The sequence below is a fragment of the Tinamus guttatus genome, unplaced genomic scaffold (genome assembly GCF_059628265.1).
Source record: "Tinamus guttatus ecotype Peru unplaced genomic scaffold, ASM5962826v1 Tinamus_guttatus_pri_ptg000172l, whole genome shotgun sequence".
Taxonomy (NCBI): domain Eukaryota; kingdom Metazoa; phylum Chordata; class Aves; order Tinamiformes; family Tinamidae; genus Tinamus; species Tinamus guttatus.
This window is the reverse complement of record NW_028288706.1, coordinates 6,773,963-6,800,958: the sequence shown is the minus strand read 5'-3', so window position 1 is coordinate 6,800,958 and position 26,996 is coordinate 6,773,963. Positions and strand designations below refer to the sequence as shown.

General features: G+C 36.8%; 1 protein-coding gene across 1 annotated transcript in view; it reads right to left on the bottom strand.

Annotated features, from left to right (window-relative positions):
• Positions 1-26,298, bottom strand: part of VPS35L (VPS35 endosomal protein sorting factor like) — a 45,743-nt gene extending 19,445 nt beyond the window's left edge. The window contains exons 1-26 of the mRNA XM_088523200.1: positions 26,248-26,298; positions 23,933-24,032; positions 22,887-23,054; positions 22,407-22,529; positions 22,038-22,062; positions 21,017-21,093; positions 20,287-20,415; positions 18,149-18,233; positions 17,056-17,115; positions 15,696-15,792; positions 15,269-15,316; positions 14,339-14,432; positions 12,117-12,194; positions 11,649-11,771; positions 10,033-10,079; positions 8,652-8,763; positions 8,380-8,496; positions 7,989-8,042; positions 7,505-7,585; positions 6,857-6,919; positions 6,069-6,154; positions 5,540-5,620; positions 3,230-3,293; positions 1,436-1,534; positions 793-870; positions 25-139 (exon numbers count right to left, since the gene is read on the bottom strand). Of these exons, the coding sequence (XP_088379326.1) occupies positions 25-139; positions 793-870; positions 1,436-1,534; positions 3,230-3,293; positions 5,540-5,620; positions 6,069-6,154; positions 6,857-6,919; positions 7,505-7,585; positions 7,989-8,042; positions 8,380-8,496; positions 8,652-8,763; positions 10,033-10,079; positions 11,649-11,771; positions 12,117-12,194; positions 14,339-14,432; positions 15,269-15,316; positions 15,696-15,792; positions 17,056-17,115; positions 18,149-18,233; positions 20,287-20,415; positions 21,017-21,093; positions 22,038-22,062; positions 22,407-22,529; positions 22,887-23,054; positions 23,933-24,032; positions 26,248-26,264 (2,221 nt within the window). The 5' untranslated portion in view covers positions 26,265-26,298. The remainder of the gene's footprint in view (positions 1-24; positions 140-792; positions 871-1,435; positions 1,535-3,229; positions 3,294-5,539; positions 5,621-6,068; positions 6,155-6,856; positions 6,920-7,504; positions 7,586-7,988; positions 8,043-8,379; positions 8,497-8,651; positions 8,764-10,032; positions 10,080-11,648; positions 11,772-12,116; positions 12,195-14,338; positions 14,433-15,268; positions 15,317-15,695; positions 15,793-17,055; positions 17,116-18,148; positions 18,234-20,286; positions 20,416-21,016; positions 21,094-22,037; positions 22,063-22,406; positions 22,530-22,886; positions 23,055-23,932; positions 24,033-26,247) is intronic.
• Between the last annotated feature and the right edge of the window lie 698 nt (positions 26,299-26,996).

Below are 26,996 nucleotides of genomic sequence, written 5' to 3'. Positions count from 1 at the left end.
ATGCAAACAACAATCCTGCCTTACCTTGTGAAAGGCACTGGTTTGCCAGAGCAACCTGTCCCGAGTGCAGATAAAGATTAAGACGTGCAAAGATACTGCTCAGGGAGGGAATTGTAATGAAGCAAAAAGCAACACAAGCCTACAGCAAGAAAAGAAATTGAAGAAAATTCTTAACTCGAGTTACCCAATTTGTTTCTGTTGTTTCTTTTCTGATTAAGAAACTAAATGTTAACCAGATTAGATAGAAGATTTTCAATAAAAGCAAATGTTATTGGAAGTCCAAATTGTGCCACTATTATTCTATTATTAATATCTACATAGTAACTATATTACGTGTTATAATATTTATTGAGGAGTGCCCCCTAGGCATACGTAACTTGGCCACTACTACCCTAGATTTCTCTACCCAGGAGCCATGAACTAGTGTCTACTCATCAATGGTAGCACACGCAAACTCCTCTTACTACACATGAAGATGTAGACATGTTAGTTACTGTGTTTCAGGTGAGAAAATGGATATAAAACTTGAACATCTATTGCACAGTTCAAAGCTCATTCGACCATTAAAATCAAACAAGTCATTTGAACTTCAAATATTGATTTCAGCATATCGGCACTGTTATTTTGAAAAAGAAAATTTAACATCACTGCTTTCCCCATCTCCCATCCTCTATTTAATTAAATTGGATATAATATTCCATTTAAATTTTTTGGAGAAGCTATAAGCTTACATGGTAATAGATTGCATTATCTGTTTGGAAGGCAGGCCCAGAGTCTATTACTCACACCTACCCTGACAAAGGCAGCAGTTTTTCTGGAATGATTTCCTTTCATCACCTTCCTTGTTTCCATTGCTAGTTGGTTCACAGACTACAAATAAAAACAAAGCAAACCGTGAAGAAAAATGAGCAAATTTACTAGGTCAGATGCAATTATCAAGCTGCATGTTTTATTAAATGCGCTTAGATAACAAAAACAGCCAAAAGAGACACAGATACTATATGCCCTCACATACTATTTGTTTTTCATTCTCTCTCCGCTTTGAGGATCTTAGTGATCGATTGGTCCTTAAAAGCAAATATGCTTCTTACGGTGTTTCAGGGTAGGGCTGCCGATTCATTCAAGGCTTTAGCCCACCCCTTCTTAGCCACACACCTCCAGCACCGCCTTCTTGTCCCGGCACAGCGTTTTTCAGCTAACCCTCCTACATCCTAGATTTCTTTGTTGCATGAAACCAGGCATTCCTGCCCGGAGTGATAAAATGAGAGATGAGACCAAAGTCTACTGTTAAAATATCTAATAAAATGGCTTTGAATTTACTATTATATAGACCAGTAACCCAGGCAGTGTGGACATCTGCCAACATATCTCCTCTTACAAACGATAGCTGCAGATAACATGCACATTAAGGATAACATAGATAACAGTGGCTTACATGAATCAGCTGGACAAGAACAGGCTCCAGATTGCAAAACATTGACCTGGCTTCAACATAGAAACTCAGCTGTTGTTCAAAGTCACGGCCAAATGAAACCTACAGAAGTCAAAGAAAGTCTTGTTTTACCATTGTAGACAATTAACTTTAGGAAATACTTCAAAAATGCATACAGATAAATCACAGATATTCAAAAGTCAAAATATGACAGTAAGAAGTGACACCACCCCCCAAAAAATTAACGCTTGGAGAATCTCTGCCATTTCTAAGTGTCTGCTTTCCAACATCCAGTCTTCAGCAGAGCAAACCAACCAAAGAAATATGTATTCAAATTGTTGTGCTTTCTGGTTGGTCAAAATAAAATCAGAAATTTCCTAAATAGACACAGCATTAACAAAAACAGCTTTTGGCTTGAGTTTAGTAAATGTATATGCTTATATAAGATGGTGAAACCTTGTATTCTGGCAGGAAAGGAGAGGAGAAAGTCAAAAACAACCCTTTTATGGGAACATCCTATTTCTAACCCTCCCAAATTTAAAATCAAGTGCTGTCAGCTGGAGTGTCTCAGCTGTCAATCAAAAGCCTAGCATGAGAACCAGTCTCTAGGCAGTCTACATCTATGTATTCAACTGGAATTCTTTTCTAATAAAGCCAAAGGTCACTTTATTTCTTATTTCTGAAGTCACATCCAAGGAACCGCACCAGAAAACAAAGGATTACTTTTCACATTACAGAGACAATGGCCTTTGCCGTTCTTGTATTTGTGCAAGTAACTGCTGATTTTTTGAGTCCTAGTCTCAAGATAATTTGTCTAAAAATGTAAGGTTTTCCACAAAAAGGCTGGCTGTAAAGATAATTGTTATAACTGCTTTCCCTCCATATCTTAATTAGTGAGCTTTAAAAATTTTAACTAGTCATTTTGCTGCTATGCTTTTGTTTTCTTTTCCAAAGTTTAGACTACAAATAACCATAAAATATTATTCAATGTGTGAAATGCTCCTGAAGGAAATTATACAATACTACATTACATGCACTGCTTAATAAGGTAAAATTACAGTAAAAAAAAAAAGGGCAATTTAAACAGCTAAATAGTATAGCTGAAGAGAAAGCAAACATCAAGAGAGAAATTCATAGCATTGCAAAAAAGAACAAAGATGTTGACAAGCAAAGACAAAGCTTGTCAGCTACGACTACCTGAATAAAGAGCCAAGCATTGAAAATATCTGGCTAGAGATTAAAAAAGCCTGAGAAGATCTCCTAAAACAACCTGACATCTCAAAAACAAAGCACAAGACCAGAAGATTTTATTGGGATAAAATTGGAGGGAAAGGTTAAAAATAATCTCAGAACAAAGCAATTCATTTTTTGTGAGGCTTATTAACACTAAAAATCTTATTTTGTGGTTATTAAAGTTGGTATTGGTGCCATTTAGAGATGAGTAGTGGAATTTCATTCATGCATTCTGAATAGTTGCTCTTTCTGATGCATTTTTCTTTCATAGGCATGACTTTAATTATTGTTTATCTTTCAAATACATAATTACATGACATCTTAAAAAATATATAATGCTTAAATAAACAATACATACACTTTAACAGAATGCACCATATCCATTCAAACAGCTGTATGACTTTTTTTTAATTTTATTTCACTCAAATATATCTGCTGAGACTTTTAACATACCTAAGCAAATCAGACACACACCGTCCAATTCAGGCACCTACTTCTTATGGAGATCATAAGGAAATCCCAGTTATAAGGTACACCCCAGCAGTCACATAAATTGTCACTCACCATTTTTATGAATCCATTTATCAAAGCTGCTAACATTCTTTTCTCATCCTCAAGGGTTAGTGCACTGTAACAGAAAATTTACATAGTAAATGAGATTTTAAAACATTGCCTAGCTTCATTATTTATTCAGTTTAAAAGTTCAAATGATACCTACTAATTCATATAATGTTATGACCATATAAAACATTTATTGCACACTAGCATATTAGCCTCATAACCTTAGTTAAAAAGAACTAAGATAACAATTTTATTAAGAGTACCAGCAAGTCAACAACACAGTGCAAGAAAATTCTGAATATTAAAAAAAACAAAGAATTGCTAAAGGAATTGTTTTAGATTTTTAAGAAGTCAGATTTGCTATGAGAGGCAGGAAGCTAAGCTAATATTCTTAATAATAGCCAGCAAGCAAATGGCTTACTGATGATTTAAAAAAAAAAAGAGAGAGAGACAGAGAAACTCATCTCATCCTATTTCAGAGAAAAATCTTTTAAACGAATTTTTAAAAGTAAATATCACAGTTAATGTATTTATTTGAGAAACATTTGAGTGTTTTTTTAAATGAATAACACAGCTACATTACTCAAAAACTAGCCTTAACATCATCTTGTTATGATGCTTTTTTTTATATATTTTAGTAAGGAAGTAGTATGAGAAAAAGTTTCTTTTCAAGATGACTACAGATTCATATTCTATAGAAAGAGTTCAAATCTGATTTGAAACAAATTTACATCACGTGGAAATCCAATAAGTCAAATCCGTTTCACTGAAAATGGATAAACAAAAAGTTAAATTACACTTAACTAATCCAATTTAATCCTTTTACTATTATGTACTTGGCTGCAGGTTTGACCTCTAGTGTATCAGTTACCATTTTCCCAGCTCAGACACCAGATGGGAACAGGACAATAGTTTTATTATATAAATTCAGTAAAGGAGGAAAGAAAATCTCAGCATGATTAGCTCGTTAGTGCTTTGCCAATCAAGTGAGGCAACTGATGGACTCTGAGAGGCTCAGAAGACTTGTAATGGGATCCCTAGGTCAATTACAGGTTTCCAGTTAATTCTGAACCAGACTGCGACCAGTTGGAAGGCTGTTACCCTCCAACAGCTGCTGCAGGGCTCAGCGAGCTCTACACAATCAACCGAGACTTTCTTGAACCAGGATACGAAAAATAGATGCAGGAGTTACTTTAGGTAGAAGTTATGACAATTTGCTAATAAAAGATGATAGAACAGGATCAAGCAATCTTATCTCAGCTAAAAAGAACTGCTGGTTTAAGGGATTTTAAGGCTCATAGGGAAGCACGAGAATTGTTTTGGCAAAAGTTCAGAGGAAGTACCAAGTATGAAACACCATAAACTATTTCATTTCTTTTAATAAGCTATTTTAGCTTCAAGTCATTGTTCTATTTAAAGGCTTAAGTGGCCCTTAGTGCAACATATAGTCAAAAAAGATGATCTAACCCACAATAAAGTACTTAAACTGATATTAATTAGAACTACATATCAAATAAATTATTTTTATTGAAAAATAGATCTTGCAGTTTGGAATATCAAGGCTAAGAAAGTCACAAGGTCCCTTGAAGCACTGACCCTGCAAGAGATTATGATATGAGAGTGTCAACAGGGGCAAAGAGGAAGAGGAGAGGAGAAAGATTTCAAGCATGATAACCATGGCTGTATTTGCTATCATACACAGATCTCCATTACTTTTGCAAGTTACCTACAACCCACATCTGTTTTCTAAATTGCCAAACTGAAAGTATTTGAATCTTGATTTATTAGTATCTGGTCAGTACTCTAAGACACTCTATATGAAAGTACTACGAAAATTAAGAAAAGCTTCATACTCAAGCTCCTAGGGATCTTCAAGGTGTCCTTTCAAAATTGCACACTCACTGAAAGTGGCTGAATAACCACAGAAAGGTATAAATGAGTACAGAGATCTGTATTTTAATGGCTACATATTCATTTAAAGCTCATAAATAGTTTATTATTCACCACAAATCAGAGAAAATGTTGATTTCATTCTTTAAAAAATGGGTTTTTAAATGTTTTTAGTTATCTGCTTCAGCAGAATATTCCATAATTATTGCTATTTGCTTTTTAAAATGTTGTTTCAGTATTCAAAGAAATCAGTAATTAAAGAGAAAATATATGCTGCCACTTCATTGCACAGTTCTTCCCTCACTGCTAATTGGATTCATGTCTTAATCTACCACAAAACAGTCTCAGAAGTGTGAAATCACACGCAAAGCAGCCACACTTTGCATAAGCAATGCAGTTTAGTTTGAACAAAGTTGATCTTACTTAACAGAATCATGCATCGTCTTGCAGATATGCAGAAGAGCATTGAGTATAACAGGATCCTTTGTAGATTCCTGCTGGTGCCTGTAAGATATTTTTGAAAAACATTGAAGAAAAATACTCCACTGTGCAAATTAAGATCCTTTTACAATATAATTCCTGAGCAGCCCTGTAAGACACTAAGAATGCATGAAAGTTTTGTACATGTGTGTATATATGCACACAAACATATATATATACACAAACACATACATCTACATACAAATTATTATTATTATTAATCAAAACAACTAGCTTAATAAACTTAGAATTCTAACAAATGCCTGTTAAGAAACATCATCTTAATGTATGCAGGTTTATTGCCCAACTGCAGAATTCATCTTTGGAAGGGGCGCCGCAAGCTAGATGGGCTGGAGTTGGAGTGGACAAACTAAGGGGACTACACACGGATTCAATCTATCTTCTATCACAGTCTTTCATTAGCTTGCCCAGATCCTCCAGAGTGCATTTAATCTGAATATTCTCCACTTACTTAATAAAAGCTTCCATAATGCACTTGCAAACCTCCACTCTCACACATTCTTTTTGGAACATATCCAGAAATGGCAAGAATTTCTCCTGAAAGCAAATAAACACAATGAGAACAAGCCCCACAGTAGCAACCATTCTAGATTCATCAAAGGCAATTTATAAAGGTCCAAGACATTTGAATTCTCTTGAAAGACAAAGGTCATTAAGATACTGAGATAATGAGGTTCTCTATCTTCTCAAGAATATAGTGAGGGTTCAGAATTGCCTAAACAACACGTAATGCAGCTTTGACTCTCCGGAGTCTGTCTTGACTTTTACTCTTTGGCTGATTTTAAGTAATTTGAAGCCCATCTATCTTCCTTCCTCTCTTTCAATGCACATGCAATCTCTGAACTCTAAAATCTTCTCTTTGTTTCAACATTAAAATTTATGTCCTACAATACAACATGACAAGCATATGTTCTAACACACAAACAGCTATTAGCAGTTAGAGGAACACATCTAGAAATAAATGATACTTTATCTTTCATTGACTATCAGTTATGCCATAACAACAAAAACAACTTGGAAAATCTAACAGCTTAAAGAAAAAGTATAGAAAAGTGGAATTAGAATAATGAGTATCTAAACAGGAAGAAGCAGAATGTTGGGAAAATGTTTTAGCACTTTTCTACTTGACAAAAAGTCCTCTCATCATGTGAGTTTGCAAACAATCTAAATTTGCAAGTCACAAATGTTCTTACAGAAACAGTAAAAACCTAAAACTTGAATAAACACATTATCACTTACCACTGAAAAAAGCAGAGAGAAGTCATGGATATAAATAATGACTTTCTGAATAATTGACTGCAGCTAAAAATAAAATTAAAAAACAAGAAAAGATTACACTACAAGTTAAGAAAAAAATATACTAGGATTTCTTCTGACACATATTTATCTTTAAGACTACCCACATCAGAGATTATTCTTCTCCAGTTCTTCATAGAAAATGGCTGGAGGAGACTTAAATGTTCACTTATGTCATCTCTTTTCCCCAAAGCAGGACGAAATTCAGGTATTTTATTCCTAATATGTTTTTTCAACATGCCCTTCAGAGACTCAACTCACTGATCTCCCCAGCCAGTCTTTTAGCTATTCTTTACTTTTTACAGTTAGGAAAATTTCTGATTTATAACCTATACTCTCTCTGGCTCGCTAAACTAAAACCAAACAAAAAAAAACAACAATAAACCTCACAGTTTGATTGTTATTCTCTGGTATTCGCTCTTCCTATCCTCCAAGCAACCATCAACCCCTTTTTCTATAACACACATTGCAGCATTACATTGCTCCAAAAAGCTTCCCAAATTCTAGGTATTCTCTAAAAATAATAGTTTAGTGGTAAAATACACCAGCAATGTTTCAGAACTAACTTCATCTAAAGAAAATGCATTTTACCTGTGGGTAAGCATCTTCAAATGCTCGATCCGGAGTCATGTGTTTGATAACATCAGCCAAAACAGTATTGACCTCTCGCTTCTGTGTATTGAAAGTTAGTTTACACATTACAGTCAAGAAATTAGTACATAAATAACTAAAACCCATTTTGATAATTCATTCCCATTTACCAAAGCATTAGCTAGCTACAGAGTTCTAGTTAAACCTCTAAAACCAGGCCAGTAAACCTTTAAACTAGTACGTTTGCTATATTTAAATAAAGGTAAGAAATATTACACAGAGTTGAAAAAAACGCCTCCTTCAAAGCCACATCTTTTGTCCCTCCTATTCATCTTTCATAAAGGGAAAGATATTTTTCATACACTAAAGAAACTCTACACAGTTATAAATGGTCATTACCTTTTCTATTATTAAAACTCAGTCTGTACTAGAAAACTTGTCCCTTCCTCCCCCACCCCCCCAAAATTAAGTAATTTCCACATACCGTGAAATGCCTGCAGGTGTACTCCACCCACACTTCAGCACAGTTGATATAATCCTAGAAATAAACATGTCTTGTGATTACCAAAGTTTAAAGGGCAAGAAAATTTACTTCCAAAAATTATGCTTAAAAGAATATATCCCAAGATGGCATTCATGTACACCTAAAGATGAGTCAGCAATGATGAACCTCAGAACTACACTGTTTATACAAGTAAGCAGAGCTCAGAAAAACAGGATTGTATAGAGTTATTACTAGCTATCATATATTTTGGCAACTGCCTGTAACTAGGAAAGATAAACTAGCTAAGTGTACTGCTGACTGAACAACTGATTTCAATTTGGGTTTAAACAGAAAATCAGTTAGTAGTAAAATGGAACCATCGGTAACTCACCTGAGGGTTCTTCAATTTTGTTATAACCTTCCAGGCTTCGTTTAATATCTGAAGGCGATCATTTTCAGGAGGATCAGCCAACGCCAAGTTTAATCCCAATGAGCGAAAGAGAAGATGCTGCAAGTTAATCAGAAACAGAAGACATGCGTTTGTCCAACATAGCTCAATGTGTAACTCAAAAACGTTCAAGCTATGTAAACAATTATCTAAGACTATAAAGAAGTTAGTCAGACAATGAATAAGCAATACTATAAATTACAAACAAAAGTTACCTTAGGGAATCCAGACTCATCACACTCTTTAATCATGCCAATGAAGTCCATCGACCTTGCAGCAATAAACTCTGCTCTGAACGCCGACATTACCGAATTCAACAGCAAAGCACTACAACAGACATAACACAGGTTGATACAGCACAATATTTTGCCCTCTCCTTTATATTAATTTGAACTTTTCAGATTTTCAACAATTAGTATCTGTTCTGAAGTTAAAAAAACAACAAGAAAAAACAGCAAGAAAAAAGCAACAAGAAAAACATATCCAAAAAAAATTTCAAGTTGAACTTGTATTGATGAGGACTAATATTACATTAGCAAAAGCAGAAAACTGTTAAGCTATCAGACAAGCAGAAGGTAAGCCATCCTATCTGTAGAATACTTTTTTCTCACACAAGTCCTTTGAAACCATAATTTTACTGAAATTTGGTAGAAAGAAAAGCAACTAAGCCAGCAGTAGCTCATGTGCTCAGTAACCTACTCTTTTTAACAACAGTTCAGAAGCATACTTTGACAGGGTAAGTCTCTATCAAACCTTTTCTGATTGATTTGAAAAATAGAAATCTGACTGTCATAAGGTATATATCAGCTGAATTTTTACAATTAAAACAAATTCAAAGGATGATCACAGAATAATTGGCAATCATATATTGAGACACATAAAATTAATCATTTAGATCAATATATATATTACTAAAGTTAGCCATGGAGGGGAGCCATTCTATTATTGTAAAATCCAGTTTACAGTCACCATAATCCACATAGGAAAAAAGAAATCTGACATTGTTAAAAAAGGCAATCCTTTAGGTAAACTCAGCCATGAGTTAGCACAAAAGCTGTTCTAAGATCTTAGCTGCACCAAGCCCTTCACTATTGCAAAGGAGACCATACCAGGCCGTTTATCTTGAGGGATTCTATACTGCACTTCAAAGAGCCCAGCACTACCTTGCTTTCTGAATGAGCATCATTGGTCCCATTTGATAGAAATTTGCATTTAATCTTAAGAAAAGAGTCACCTAAATATTAGTATCTTCTGATGTCTGTTGATTCACAACTTCCCTTGCCAAATTCATGGAGGGGATAACTAGAGCCCATGGAGGGACTGGAAGGGAGGGATGGGAAGACAAGAAAAATGAAGCACAAGCAGGAATTATAGGAATGGTGGACAGGGAATGCTAGGTTAGGGAATGCCCTAACCTAGCATTATTTTGGAATTCATGACTGGAAAAATGCTCATAATGATGACTTTAGTCAGCTACTGAGAGAACAATAGCTAGGCTATACCTCCAAAAAGGGTTTTCAGAGGGGAAAGACAATGCTATCCACCAGGAATTCATGAGTATACAGACTCGTGGCTTCTAGGTTGTATGATACTCACTTGTTCCCCAATTTTTTACATCTCTCCATCATCTCAGTAAGCAGAACCTAGAAGAATTACTTATTAAAATTAGTGAGTAGAGACTATGCAAAAAATGTTCAGCTTTAATTAACATAGTGAAGTCTGCTAAAAGCTGCTTTAATTACCTACCCCATACATTCAAATAATCCTGTCTTATCCTGTATTTACAGCAGAAGGAAATAATTGTACAGTACAATATAAAAACACATCTGCAGGTACAGTGACATTTTAATCAAAAACACCATTTTATGGAAGTCAAATTTGCAATCTTTCAGCCATGCCATTTCTCAGAACAATTACTATTTGCCTACAAGGTCAATTACCTCTGGCTAGAGAGGAAAGATTAAGAGCTCTCTGCTGCAGAATACAAAACAGACTGGAACTAAAATAGCCTGCTGACTATGTTAAGCAATTACAAAGCTACAGTTTACCCAAATCATTTTTATATCAGTACAACAGAAAAAAAAAAAAAAAAAAAAAAAAAAACGAATAAAGTCAGGAAAAAAAAATAGCTAAAAGCAGTGAGAAACAAACAATGATATTGCCTATGAATTTAAAGTGGTCTCATATGAGCTTTGTGGAAACAAGTATTCTTTCTTGCTGCTGCTGAACTAGCATCTTTAATAATGCATCTTCAGAAAACAACTTACTTAAAACTATCTTACACTGATTGTAACATATTGATCAAATAGATCAAAAAAATACAGTTTATATCAGTAAATTAAGGAAGTAGGTAAAAAGACACAATAAATTTTCATCACAAATGAGCAATGTTGTCATCACTTTGAGTCTTGCAGTAGTTATGTGACAAATCAGTCCTGGCCATAGGTTGTTAATCAGATGACGATTATCTTGAACCTGCCTGCTGTATTAAACAGATCTACAGGCTTTGTTTTCAAGTGATGATGGGGGAAAGGTTTTGGGCTGTGTGTTTTCTCTTTTAAATCTCTTCTCATGCTTTCTGATAGAGTCACTTTGCTACATAAGAGCAGAGCTTAATCAGCAACTGCCTATACAGCAAGTTAACACACAGAACACAGAAAATGGTGTTTGCTTTTTATGTCTTTTAACTCTATAGAATTCTATATTAACACTGAATGAAAAATCTAAAACCTGAGTAGTGCAATAAATTGCATAAAACAGAGCAAATCATCTTGCAGATGCTGCTGATATTTTAGATTACGTCACTTCTGATTCATTCTATGCCACAGAAATCTACAACTATAATAAAATGAATATATGATGCCTAAGCTTTGGTTTCAGACTTAACACATAACCCTTCATATCAGACAACTCTCTCCAAAACCTTCTAGCATCAAATATATGGTGTTACTAGATCAGATGCCTTCAGAGTTCCTAAATTTTACAAAGTACTGTGTATTTGCAGTTCTCCAAAAGTCTCTCTGGGCTTCTTCCAGTTCCAGGTGGGATACACAACATGTTCCTCTCAATGCATTATGTTGTTAAGCAGTAGAGAAAGAACAAAACAACCCACACAGGAGCAGGTCTATAGATCATTAAACAAACAAACAAACCACAACTCTTTACCTCTCCACATTTCCACTAAGTTTTCCAGCAGCACCACACCTACTTACCTCAGGAGCACGGTAGGCAATACACTGTAAAATCCAGTCTATAGCAGGAGAGTATAGAGTCAAATACAGGGGAATCTCCACACATTGTGCTACCAGCTGATTCTGAACTGTATCCCCATGAATCTGTTAAAATAAAAAGCATTGCTATGAATAGGCAAGTTAAACAAAAGTTTGTGTATTAACCGAAGTTATAACAGACAGGATCATAAACAGACCTTTTGAAAGATTCTCTGCATGCATTTTTTCATGCATGAAAAAAAATCCAGCATATAGCAGATACAATTACAGCACAGAAATAAATTGAATGAGGTAGATTAAATTTATCAGCATGTATGTAAAACTTTCCATACTATAGCTAAAAGTAGAGCTAAAAGGTAAAAGAGTATCCTGATTTTTCAGGAAGTATTTCTCTTATAGGTTGCTTATGGAGCACAATTACATGATTTGGCCAATGAAACACTTGCTTACTTGTTTAAATGTTAGAAGAAAATCAAAAAAATTTTTGTTAAGGCTTTCTTTGAGTTGTGGTGCCACTTCCATCCCAACCTGTATTAAAAGAAATAGACAGATTTTATCTGTATCCATCGCCTACCATCATTCTCCAGCTTCAAAGTAAAAATGCATTTCCCAGAGGAACATACTCAAACGGACCTAGCAATCAACGAACAGTCTTGAATCACACGAAGAAGTCGGAGGGATTATTTCTTTGTTTGCTGTTACAGCTATGTCCATGGACAACAGACCCCCAAGTAGTTACAGCTGTGTTTAAAAACAATTCTCATACATGGGCTCTAAGCATGTGTAAGCAGTGAGGAAAGCAACGCCTGTGCCAATGCCTGCACTGGCAAAGACAATATTCATTGTATACAGAAAGCCTATTGCAAAGAATATTAAAAAGGGCAGGCAAAAGTTTAGAAATTCCTTAAATTATGCTTATTGATGTTGCAGACAGGATGAAACACGGTTTCCAAAGGAAAATACTATTTTTTTAAATTAGTGATGCACAAATATAAGGCTTATGCAGTGAGTTAAAAATGCAAAAGGAACTAGATGAGAAAGGACTGTTGTTTCCGATAACACAGGAAAAATATTTTATATTGTGGCATACAAATGGAAGATCAAAAAGAGAGAGGGGAAAAAAAGAAGTGAATGAGAAGCAGTAAGAGCTCAGACTTAACATCTCCCCCTTCACCTCCATTCCCCCAAACACCACAACAGCTGAAGACTTCAGCCTAAACAAAAGGTCTCAGTTTTGGTGATCCCAGAGCATAGAAAATCAAGCTAAATTCATCACAAAGCACAAATACCAAGTCACCTATTGTCTTTCTTTGCTTCCTTTTGAACCACAGGGCAAATGAAACACATCACCTTGCTGTGCAAAGAGCCATTGCTTTGGTTTAATGTGAGAATGATCATTTCCACATTGTGGCTTTAAAGATCACTTATATCTGTAGCATTGGTTTCCTAGACAGGAACTTACAGTTTTGAAAATTTTTGTTTGCAGTATCTTCACTGTTATTAGGGAGCATTAATATAGTGCCAATATAAGGAATCTAGAATATTAAATGCCTTCCTTACTTCAAATCAAAGTCAGCATTTTGACAGTTGGCACTTTATTCCAAGAAAACTTTCACTATTTACTTTGTATGGATAAAAGGGTATGCTAAACTCTTAGTATAAAATTCCAATTATTACTATTAGATTATTAGTCTTAATGGCTCTATCATTATGCATCTCTTTAAGAGTTATTAGGACTAATAAGGTAGACTCTGCATAAATATTCATCCAAACTGATTTCTACAAGCCCTCAGAAATCGTGTACTGTGTAGCAAGAATGACTAAGCTATGACAAAAATGCAGACATTACTGTATTTCAAGATTCAAATAAACTCTCAAGCAGCTCATCTCTCAAGGCAGAGGCTAGTGATTACTTGCAGATGCAGGAATTCATGTGGAGAGCATACTGAAAGCAGACTGGACAGTTTATTCAAGCTCACTGGCTACATCAACACTGACCACATTTGGGGCATTTGATAACAGCAGTGAGACTCATGTAAGTATTGCTAACCCACAGCCCCACCTCTTCCTAATTCTACTCAAGTTCTTTGCCACTGCTCCCAAACTGCAGTCTGCAAGTATTTTTCCACCGCTGAAGCCTTTTTTTGAGTCATTTTAGGTTCTTTCCTTGAGCACTTTTGCCTGAGCTGTTCAGGTGACTGCAGGAGCAGCTGAGGACAGGACCCCAGCCACCCTGTAGGGACACTTCGTCATGCAGCTCCTTCGCCAAGGAGCTGGCCAGCCCTTTGCCCACTGCTGCAAGCCAGCAACTGGAGGAAGAAGAAAAACTGGCAGAAAGCACATGTATCAACTATAAAATGCAGCGGCTAGCCATCAGACAAGAGCATTGAACTCCAAACTCTCCTTACACTTGGGTTGCTAACTTCTGCCATCCCTGAAGGGGTAAGACTGGCGTAAGAAGCAGAGAAGGTTACTTTTTAATTATAAACATTTAAAGGAAGACTAAATTTTATTAAAACGAAAGAGATTTTGATATTTAGTTAAAAGAGAAAGACAGACTGCTAACCAATTTTGAAAAAAGAAAGAGCAGTTAAAATTTCCTTTAGGGGCAGAACTAGCTGTACGAAGTATTTCATACAGATTTAATGGTTAAATGTTAAATGGTAGCCTACCCTGCAGAGGTACGCTCTCGCATAGACTGCAACCAGCGGATCTCCAATTCCTCTAATCATAGACGTTAATCGTGGGAGACATTCTGAGATCCCCCTGTTAAGATTTTTCAGAAGTTATATTGAAATTGAACAATCGATAACAGAATTACACCATCCATGGGTAGCTTGAGTGGCTGTCTTGCCGACTGTGCACAGGAACACCTCCCACAGATAAGTGTATTAGCAGAAAAAATTATTTCAGGAGTTAAATTTAATGTGTCTGTGCAGCCTCAGACACTCTATACTTGAATGGCAATGTTTACTTTCAGGAGTAGCCCAGCTGGATGCTTAAAATTATAAACAGACAAGAGGAAGTAAACCTTCTCCTCTAATTTGGGGGAGAGCAAAGCTCTAGAAGGGTTCTGTTTCAACACAAAAGGAGCATCCATTTAAAGAACTGTCAGAACTCTTCTTATTTCTCATTTTCCCATAGGTCCTTTTTGAGAGAGTAACAATGAAGATGTCACCAGAGTAGCAATTTGGATTACAGCATTCATTCTGATGGTGGTTCACCACTCCTACACTGTTGCTCCTGCCTGTCTCTAGCAACACGGTACACCAAGACATTCCTTTCAGTTTTCTAGCCCTTCTTTCTTCCCCTTAACTACTCTTCTCAGCAATCTTGCTTTCCTCTTCACCATCCCAACCCACTGTTTCTTAATTTGCAAATTCTTAATGCCACAATTATGAGTGTTCTGTAACGGCAGACGTTGTATTCCTTGTACTTGTAAGTGACTTCATGGTGTTCTCACCAGAAACTCCAAAGCTCCTCAATACTTCTTCCTCTCAGAACTATTCACCATTACACATGGAACTCGCACTCTTAACTTCTCACATTAGTTTATAAATCTACCCATTCATTTCCTTCCCATTTTTAATATTTGCTCTTACATTTTGGATAGGAACTTATTGCACTTCAATATTGCTGCTTCCACATAACTAAAATAGAGCAAAATTAAGGAAAAAAAAACGAAGACATGCCATATAAAAACAAACTTATACGCCACACATATACTGAAGCACTCTGTTAAAGCATTCTCTAATTAACCTCACTACATTGTAAAAACTCAGAAAATATATCTAGATTTTCATTTATTCCCATGCTTTCACACATTAGCTCTATTCTATCACTGCTATACTGATCATAGGCAATAATTTAGCACTCATGTCACTATTGTAATTCAAAATTAAATGTAAAATATCTATCCCAAAACAGTGAGATAAAGTCAGTATAGACAACAGATTATTGTGGATTTGCTTGAAAGCTTCTACGAAAAACCTGCAGACGCTTTCTGATAGTCTCATGTGTCAAGGATACAATCTGGGAATGAGTTCTCGGATTGATGCAATCTTGAAAAACCAGTTTAAGCAAGTTTCTTTAGCTGTATCATTAACACTCTCTGGAGAAAAATTATCTGCAAAAGAAAATCCCAACCCAGAAATAGTTACATTCTGTCTGCAAATCAGTTACTTTTCATTCTAGATCTTAAATTTGGTACACCACGCTAAACTAAGCAATATGTTTGATCCTCTGCTCTCACTTGCAGTATTAAGAACTGATTATAGAAACCATAAGCAGCAGTAACTGGAGTTTCCACTTGCATTAAGTAGCATTTTAAAAGTTGCAAAGTCAAGAACTCAAAAACTAATCTTAGCTCTGCTGAACATATAAACTCTGCCTTCCCATGGGAGTGGAATGGGTAAGAAACAGAGAATATATGACAAATGTATACAAATACAGAAGATCACAGAAGTTTAGGTATTCAAAATCTTTACTCTGAAAGTAATATAATTTTTAGAGAATACTACTTAAAACCATATTGGAAGGAACAAAAGATATTAAAGCCTGGAACAAAAGTTGTTTTTGTAACATTGTAGGGCAGTCTTCTCTTGATCTATAGGACTATTTATATCAGCTGCCAGCAGGAAAAAGCTGCCAGCCCAGCATGGAACAGATGGGTTATGAGGCCAGGGCTCTGACCAGGGTGACACGCAGTTCCATGGCTAACTGCCGCTTCTCTCTCTAGGTTGCCTCGAACAGAAGGCAACAAAGGGCTTCTTGGGATCTATCCCAGGGCGGAGGCAAGACAGTTAGGAAGGAAGAACCCCTCTTCTCTTCTCTCACCAACAAAGCTACTCAAGCAGCTTCTGCTGGGAATATCTTATTTATAAATATCAGTGGGTATTTACTCCCCAAGGGGTTCACAGAGTCATGCACAGCAGAATTTCCTTCTCCCCTCTTGCTTTTGTAACTGTTCTGGAAGCTCCCAACACCCCCTGCAATGACTCCAGCACCTGGATAGCTGCAGCAGGACAGCAGCTCTCCAGAAGGCAGGTAGCTGTGCTCAGCAACTGCCACATGCTAGCAGAACCCTCTGCCTACATTAATGTTTAGAAGAATAATTTGTAGATCTGTAGCAACTATATTTAAATTTGTATCAATTAATGTGAGCAAAACCACAAATCTTTTATTAGTAAAAAAGTAAACCTAAATAAACGCTGTGAATGATGGAAGCAGGAAGTTATGAATATTCTATTTTTGTTAAAAATGAACAATAAGTGGACATAAGGCAGTTTTTTCACACAAGATACAGTAGCACAGGTCCCATTTAACCTTTCTCAAATCAGTTCAGACATGATTTATTCCATGACAACAGTATAAACAGACACAAAGTTACCTGGCAAAGATGCACGATTGTCCATACACATTGACAAAATTCTTTCATACACTAACTTCCCTGTTTGACAGAACAAAAGGATGTCATTCATACACTGTAAAACACAGAAGGCTGATACAGGGGTTCTCTTTCCAATATACACTGAAGTCAGTTGGAAAAAAACTTCTTGGAATTCTAACATTATGCTGCCCTCTAGTGAGGTTGGAATATTAATGGCCTGAATTTAGCATTTACACACTATAAAAAATTTATCTGGCTCCTTTATGTGTAAAGGTAGCCCACAGGTCAGACTACTCCCGAGCCAGGAAAGGACAGCTGGCGTCCTGTGTTAGCTGAGTTCAGATATTAGGTTTTAAGTAACTTTCAGTGAAAAGGAAAGAGCATGAAGAGCAAACAAAACCTGGATTTTTTTCCACAGTATATCCTGTTAAACACTAGAACATCCCATTAAACATCACCTTATCTTTCAACCATGATGTCATCATAAATCATCTCATAATATAGTAGAAAAAAAAAACCCAAAATTATTTGAAGTACATGGTAATATCATGAAAAGAATAATTTAAAAGTAATAAAAACACATAACTCAATAATAACACATTTTGGGCACTTCATAATCCCTATTCAGCAAAAGAAAACTTCTTGACTTCTTTATATTTAAAGAGATTGAATGAGATAAAGGTTGAAGAGGCTGCCAAAAACTAAAATATTTTCGTAAGTAAAGTGTGGTCAAAATATCAAAATTTACAGATCATCTTTTTTTTTTCCTGAGGATATTGCTCTAGATTCGCACTAATAGAGAGGACAAAAACACAAAATGGAGTATCTTGGTTTTAAAGATTTCACGAATGAGAACTTTTGACCAATCGTATTCACACCACTGCTGTCCAAGTGTTCACACTGGAAATATTCAGTGTGAAAACTGATAGTCATTCCAGCACTTTAAGGATGACTTACTTGAGAAAAAGAAAAAAGAGAGACAATTGGGAAAACAGACTCCTGAGAAAGTAAAGTCTATTGTTTTTATTAGATGCTTTCTAGCACCATAAAAAAATTGTTACTATATAATAAATCTTACACTTTGGATACTTACCAAATGTATCAAGAATGTCTGTAATTAAAACAAATTTACTTGGATAAAACTGAATTACTGTTGTGTCTGAAAGAAGCTTAGAACACTAGAAGGAGAAAGAAAAAGAAATTAGAGGATGGATGCAAGTTTGTGTTCATACTCCAGATAGACTGGAGCAGACTAGTAACTACAGATGGAAATAACCAACATGAAGAACCAACCAATGAAATGCAAAAGTATGACCAAGGCAACATATACACTTCTGATAAAATGTATAAATGTATAAGTATACATTTCTCAATATAAAGACAATTAAAGACCTGAAAGATGATAGATACAATATCGAAGAAAAACAAAACACAGAGGTGCTGTGTTTAAAATAAATGTGCGTGCGTGTGTGTGTATACACTTACTATGGCTGACACGCAGCGATAATTTGAACATCCTTTTTTTTTTTTTTTAATATCTATACCCACATGTATATTTATTTGTTTTTCACATGAGACATCACCAACCTATTTGAAATACTGTCATTCCTAGGAGGAGTGGGTTTCATGCTTCCATTTAGGAAGCTTGTATTAAAATTGCTTATATTTATCTATTTTTTAAAATGAAAATATTCCCACCTCACAATGCTGTATGTGGAAGATTGTTTTCCTGAGTAACAATGTTAATTTCCTAGTATTACAGTAGAATATTAGTAATGGAAGGTCATGGATCATTTTCTGACCACCACTCACAGCTGATTTGTGTATTATTTCCTTTGTTATTTCCTTTGTTATCTTTGCCATGATTTAAGCTGAAAATAGAGCAAACAGTTCTCATCTACCATGACTGCCCCCTGCGCTAAAAAAGAAGACTTTATATAACCTCTCTTGATGACTATTAACATTACATCAGTTTTATAGCTTTTAAGGATGTCATTATCTCCTTTGTCCTCCAATGCACTCTGCCTGTGGCCTTTTCTAAAGGCCAAGTCAAACAAGGGAACATTTAATTGTCCTATTTTTCCCTCTCACAGCTCATCAACCTAAATGAGCCAAAAGGAAGACTGTGAATAACCATAATAAATAGATCAATCCTAAATTGTCCTCTGCTACTGGTAGGTCAACTTCTTTAAGGGAAATTCCATCCCACACACTAATCAATATCCTCAAACCACCCTGTCCCCTTAAGATTCAAGTCCACGGAGCACAAGGGCTAAAGATGAGCAGGTAGGTAGCAAGCCGGTAGCAAACTCCATACTGTGTTACTGATCATCTTACTACAGATATGAAGTGTGTTACTCAGGTTAAGTACAACGTGATTGTATTACTGATAGCCTATCCTTTGTTCTTCTCCAACTTGCTGCATTTTGCCTTTAAAATAAAAGCTGACTGCTGCATGGCATATCAACCTATGTGCTTGGTAAAACAGGGATTAGCAAGGCCTTCTCAAGTTCGTGTTGTACATCAGAACTGCTGTGTGATTCTATTACAGAAGTGGGGTAAAAATATTTAAAAAATAGAATTTTAGGGGGGAAAGAGAGATTTTGCTTGCTTCTCCAATGGTTTCAATCCAGAAGTCCTAAATAGGCATATGTAATCTATTGAAGGTTTTCTTCTGTCTGCAAGTGTACTGAAATTCCCTTTATGGAACCAAAGCAAAAGGACTTTTATTCTCTTTCGGTCTCTGAATAAACATAAAAAAATAGGTCCCTTTGCAGCTACTGGAATGAACTGCATGGGAAACAGCAGTGCCTCTGCACATAAGTTATCCTTCTACCAGTATTTTGTTTTTATTGTGGCTTATTACTGGCATACAATACTTCATAATATCAAAAAAAGTGTGCACGTGTGTGTGTACATTCATAGACATGAAAAGCATCTTGAAAGACAGGCATGCAATTTCCAAATTATCATCAAAAACCCTTTGATACTCTACGTTTCATGAATCCAGTACATAAATCCAAAGAGAGTTTTTCCTAATTTTAGTATTCCAATAAATCCCAAAGAGGATTTCCATAAATAATAAAGAAGTTGAAAATCCAACTGTTGTCACAAGCCATAAAATCCTTTATATGAAGAAAGAATTAAGTTTCAGCAGAGAAGAGAATTTAAAATAACAGAAGGCCTGCATTTGTTCTGTACAGAACAAAAACAACAAAATGTAAAACTGACCTGGATGACTATTTTTAGAGCCTTCACCTTCTGATCGGAGGACCAGGCATCTTTCAATGACTGGTTAAGTTCTTCAATTCGATTCATGTAATCCTGCTGAGTCAAATTCAGCAGCTCTTTTTGTGACCCCTGTCAATAAAGCACAAATCTACTTAATAAGGGACAGTAGTACAGTAAAAGGGAGTGTCATTATTAAAGAGAGAAAAGAGAAAGGAAAAAGGAAAAAAAAGTTATAAAAAAATTCCTAATTCTTGACTTTTAACTTTGCAACACGAATACTTCAATAGTACAAGTGTGAATCACTACTGCTTTGTTTTTGTACCCAGAAAAGCTGTTCACAAGGTCAAAACAATGCAAAAAACTCAGTTTCATGTTTACCTATGATGTTTTTTTTTACTAAAGCAATCTAAGCTGGATGCCTTTGTGACATGCAATTATTAGAACTGTGCTCAGGCAACAGACAGTCTGAGGTACATTATAAAGCTTTCAAGACTATATTCCCAAAACACTTCTGGACATACCTACTTCAACAGATTCAGGTTTTAAGAAGTTATGGATCACTGTATTTTTAGACAGTAGAAAACTGCACTGTAAGAACACTGCATAAGCATATGCAGAATTAAGACCCTCTTAAAAAGTTTCATAAAGATTTCTATTACACAAATTTATTTCAGTTTTAGTTTTATTTCAGTTTAAGCGGAGATGTCATCAGATCAGTAAGACTGCTCACCTCTTCCAGGTCATCCAGTTCTTCTAACCTTGTCCTTACTTTCTCAGAAACTGCTGAGCCAGGAACTGTGGTTTTCCCTACAAAGGATTTTATGTTTGAGTTCTTTAAAGTTTTAAGCTAAAGCAAAAAGACATGGAGGAACTTAAGAGCCTCAGACAACAGCCACCTTCCACTACAGGAGACAGGCTAGTTTATTTGGTAGCTATTGCTGAAGATGTCCATTTAATCCTACCTATAGTTCATTCATTTTGGATACAGAATGATGAGCTCTATATTTCCTTGCAAGTTTTGCAGGTAAGGCAGGAATCATGAAATAGTATCACGGGATAATTTAAGCTACAAGAGACCTATGGAAATCTGTGGCCCAGTTCTTTCAGCCTTTAAAGAACCCTGCACAGCCTTTCAGCCAACTTTGAAGTTATGTCAGGCTGTGCAGGGTCATATGCAGTCAAATCTAAAGATATCCAAGAATGAAGATTTCATAACCTCTTTGGACAACCTGTTGCAATGCAAAACCATTCGTATTCACTCAGAATTTTTGGCAAAGGCTAAAATCCTGTTTAGTTGCACATAAAAATTCGGATTTACTATGAAATCAGCTAGGACTACTTAGCCCAGATTTGCTTCACTAGAAAACATTATAAAAAATTTAAGATTTGGCTCTTTTCTGAACACTCAGCACACATTTCACTTTCATATAAAGAGAATAACTGAACAAGATCCAAAGGGACTTGTTTCCCTTCCAGCAAATAGCAAAGTTGCTAAATGTGATCCTCACTTTAATCAGGGGGAAGTTTTAAGCTTTAAGGCTAAGCAGTGAAAGACAGTGCATTCCACTTCCTTCCAAAATGTGTATTAATGAATTCAGCAGCCTCTAGGAATACAAGACAAGGTTCTTGATTTTAATAACAATTTTAAGGGAGAAAAAAAAAAAAAAAAAGCAGAAGTCTTATTCAGAAACAAATATGGTTATCTTATTTCAAGCAAAACTGTTGCTATTTGCTACAGAGAAACAATTTACCTTTTTCAGATCCCATGTACAGGTTCTGTGAAGAAACAGAAAAAGCAGACTTTTAGAAAACACTTCTGCCAGCTGCCAGCATTACAAGGAGTAATTATACTGCTAATGAACCCCTTACTCATTTACAAATGAACCAGAAGTCAGCTGTATCAATAGAAAGGGACAAAGCAATGGTTCAGAGTGATAAACAGACTTCTGGACTTGGTTCAAAAACAATTAGTTATAAGTGAAAACTTGTAGTACAGCTTCCCATTGTGCTAAAATTGAAATTTACAGGACCCCTATTAGTTCAGTAAATAATTACAGAACAGCAACATCCAAAATCCATTCAAGTTCCATAAAAATAAATTTGGAGGAACTGTCACTTACTATAGAGAGCTTCTCTGTTGTTGTATATCTGGCAAGAATTTCACTGCGTTTGCTTGACCATGGTTCAAAGTCACTTCCTACTGCTGAGCTGTCATCTTTATCACGTTTCTTTCGTGTACTATCCTACAAGGAAAGTATGAGTGCAAATGTTAAATACAAATCTGTTAAAAAAGGAGATAAGGGTCAATGTTAAGAGTCAGAATGTTTCAAGAGGTGACTACCTCTTTCACAAGCTACAACACTAAAAAAGTTCCATAATTAAACACAAGACAAATTAAAAAAGGAAAATTGAAATGCTTCTTCTATTGTTGTATAAATTATTATTGTATTTAAACCAATCAAATTTACTGAATTTTGTATTAAAACAATCTTTACGTTGGTGAGACAAACATATTTAACCTCATCAGATTTTTTGTGTGTGTTCCATTGTTTTGGTTGTTTTTATTATTTTCAATTGAGATAACAGCCCTCCAGTATTACCATGGTAGTAGTAGTAGGCACTGGATCTGCAGCTGCAGCAAATAATGACAAGGGATCAGTACCATCCAACACGCTGCTCAGGGGGTCTATCATAGAACTAGAAGAAGAAGAAGAGGTAGAAGAAGTGCTTCCTTTTCGGCTCATTTTCTTGGTCTTTGATTCAGTTACCTGGAAGAAAAGTTTAAAATAATTAGATAAAAAGGGTTTATTTAACTCTTATTTCCTTTAATAAGTCATCAGGCTATGGAGTACATAAATGGTGCTATTTTGCCAGGACCCATCTACAAGAAACACTTTAGAATCAGCATTAGCATTTGAAGAGAAACACCCCTTTTCCTCTCAAAGATGGGGGCTTCGCTTCAATAACTTTTTTAACTTCAGGTTCTACAGAATCGTAAGTGTAACCATTTCAAGTTATTTTATTGATCTCCTCTCCTCTATTTTTTGCTATTTGGTTGCTTCTTCTGGTCTCATCTCTATTTCTCTTTCACAGCACTCAAGCCTGGCACAGCAAATCCATTCCCAAGAAGTCCATCTTTCCGCCCTGATGGCCTGCCCTGGAGGAAGCTGCTCTCCATTTACCATTCACTGGTGTACAACTATTATCTCTTGGAAGCTGGGGGCATTTTTAAAAGCCTCTCGTACATTAGAGCAATGATAAATGTTTTAAAGCATACAGTTGACTGGAAGTTAACCCCAACACAAACTGTACATCAAGCAATTAGACAGGTTACTTGTAATCCAACAACTTATTTATTATTCAGCACTTAGTGCAACTAAGAAATACTACAAGTTTGGGATGCTATATTAGTCAAAAATAAATCATTTTTGACATATAACATCAACAACAAAGTTCTGTAAAAGACACGCAGTACAGAATAAAACCTTGATATTTCAAAAACAATAGGCCACTGACATAGAAAACAACTTCACTAGTGCCACTAATAATCTCAAACCCATTTCATTTTAAAAGAACGGAAGTAAGTAGAGGCACACAATCATTTTCAGTTCACAATCATTTTCTAAGAGTACAAAAAGAAACTTACCGTGATGGGCTTTAGTGGATGGTAATCACCAAAATCCAAGAGTACAGATTCCAGCTTGTACACGTCAGATTCGGAAACATAGTTTCTTGATCTTGCATGCCTTAAAAAGCAAAAGTAAAGGGGAAGTTTATACGCATATAAATAGCCATGTATTTGTCAATGAAGAAACACATGTTCTATTTCCATATGGATGTAGGTCTATTTACAGAAAGAAACACATGTTGGAAAGTAGACTAAAGGTATAGACTAAAATTTCTCTAATTTGAGAGATATGGAAAATAATATTGTGAAAAAATTCTGGCAGACATGGAATTGTATTCTACATCTGCAGCTGAATTGAACACCAACAGGGCAATTCACCCGAGCATATCAATGTGTTAAAGCACATCTTCTAAACTGAATAGAGAAGAAAAAGATAGGGTGAAAACACAAGGGAAGAAATCAAAGTTATCATGCACGTGTAAAATAAGATCGCAGATTAATTTGTGTAGCTACAAAGCTTTCCTGAGGAATCTATCTTCAGCTGTTCACTGTATTCATAATTAAAGTTGCAGAAGGCAAGTGACAAGAGAAAAAAACTATTAGTATTCATAACTTGCATAGGAGATAAGTCCTTGTATAAAAGCCTTGCCTTTCCTATGCAAATTAAGTATATCACTAAATGAAATCAAACTACCTAATCGTAATTTTTCTAGAAAGCCTTTCTGGCACGGCAGATACTGCAGCTCTGCAAGGAAGCTGGAGCAGAAAGTCCTCGTCACGCTGCTCCGCGGAGAAGGGAGCGGTGACAGCCAAGGAGATACAGCGGAGCAAGAGAAAGAGCCCCGAGATCCGCAAGCCTCCTCCTTTTGTTTCCTTAATCTCCAGTTCCTTTTCTTTATACACGAATATTCCCTTTAATTTACTATTGTTCCATGCTTCAGTGATGCTCCTTTTTCCCTTGCCTCATGGGTTAATTAACATTTGGATGCAAAAAAAAAAAAAAAAAGCCTTTCAGATAAACTGTCTGGCTTCCTAATTATAATATTTCTATTACCTTGATTACCTTGTTAAGAATTGCATTAGAGCACGATGAAGAGAAGTTATTACAAAAAGGAATTCCAGCCTTGAGTTTTAAATGATATATAAATCTGATCATTTTAGAATGGATTGTGATTTTTTTTCCACTCTAACAAAAGTTTAAATCAACCATTTTCTTAAATTTCATGTTTAATGTTAATGCAAGCTCCTTTTATTCAGCATAAATAAGACTTAGAGGCCAAGAAAAATAATCCATAAAACAGAGTTTTAAAATAACCAACAAAGCTTAAAGAACAGCTAATGATCTCCCCCAAGACCCCAGTATGAGAAGAAACCGTTTTCAAACACGTCACTCCCATCCACTGCACCTGTCCCCTAGCCCAGGTGCCCAAGCACCCAGCAGGGAAACACCCCCAGAGCTGGGCCTGTCTCACACCTGCAAAGCTTCATTACACAAATTCCGGTTCCACAGTATCTAGAGCCCCCAGAGAATTTATTTGAAAAAGCACAGCTTTGATGTTGTTATAAGGCACACATTCTGTCAGCAATGAACCTTTTAAAGACACCAATTACTTCTGCTGTTCATTAAATGCCTTGCTGACACATTAAATAACCTGAGGGAATTATCCATCATAACTAAATACACACAGGGAAATCTTTTTAGCAATCCAGCTCCAAAAATGACATATTCTTTTTCCAGCTCCTCACTGGATCGCAGACCACACTGGCAGATAGCAGCACATCAACACCCCAACAATTAGATGGATTTAATGTGCAAACACGACTAGGCTCAGGACAGCAAGTCTTGCTAAAATAGAGTATTGCTCATTTGGAAATGAGCGTGACGCTCGGACAACGTCACGAACACGTTTCCTCGATTCCACCCAAGAGAAAGCCCCGCTCATCCCTCCTGCCACCAGGGATCCCAGACCCCGCTCGGCTTCCCCTCAGCAGGGACGGCAGGAACACAGCCCAAGCACACGCCGCGCCTTCCCCTTACTCCTAACGAGCTCGTGGGCGAGGACCAACAAGCGCTAAACACCTTTAAATTCAATAAATACGGAAAAGTCCGTCTCTGCTCGTGCGTCACGAGAGGCCCAGGCGCCAAGGGGTCACGGGGCCTCGTCGTGGCGCAGCAGCAGCCGCAGCCGCCCGGTGCCTCAGCGAGGCTCGGGGAAGCCGAGCGGGCGGCCTGGCCCGTGCAGCTCCCCGGCGCCTCCCCCGCCGCCCGTCGCCCCCATGGCCCGGCTCCTCCCCGCGCCGCCGCCCGGCCCGGCCCGGCCCGGCGGGCTCACCAGGGGAAGGCCGCCATCTTGCCGGCCCGTCACCTGACGCCGCGCGGGGCTCGGCCCCCGCCGCCATTTCCCCGCCCCGCGGGCTGGGCCTCCCGCCGCCATCTCCCCGCCCTGCTCGGGGGCTGCGAGGGCCGTCGTTCCGCTCCCGTGAAACTTCTGGGAGTCCCTGGAGCGGCGGCAGCTCGAGCGGCGGTCCCGCTCAGGGCGAGGAGCGCGAGGGGAGGCGGCAGGAGCCGCGCTGCCCCCCACATTGCAGCCGAGGAGCTCGCGCCTCCCGCACCGGCACCTCGGCCCGCCCCGAAATGCCCCTTGAAAGGGGAGAAGTTACAGCACGGACACGGCTTTTTTAAGTACACTGCAAATCGCTGGTAGCTTCAGCACATCTGCATCTGACTTTGGAATAAGCACAAAATATGTAACAAAAGAACAGGGAGTCGAGAATTTGAAAACAGCCAGAGCAGGCCCTTGGAAACAGGGACATGTCAGTGCTTAACAACACTAACAAACATTAAAATTACCATTAATCGTGAGGGGGAAGGCCACACAGCCCAAGGTGGCATTTTACTACTCCTAATGTGTTTTTTTTTTTAATTCAGAAAAAAAATGAAAGAAAAAGCAGTTTTTAAAGATTAAAAGTTTATTATGCAATGTTTATGTAAAAAGCAAGAGTGGTGAAAATGAAATAAAGTACAAAAATAAATAGACTTTTATGATAGTACATTCCACACAAAAAGTGAGTTAAATATGCA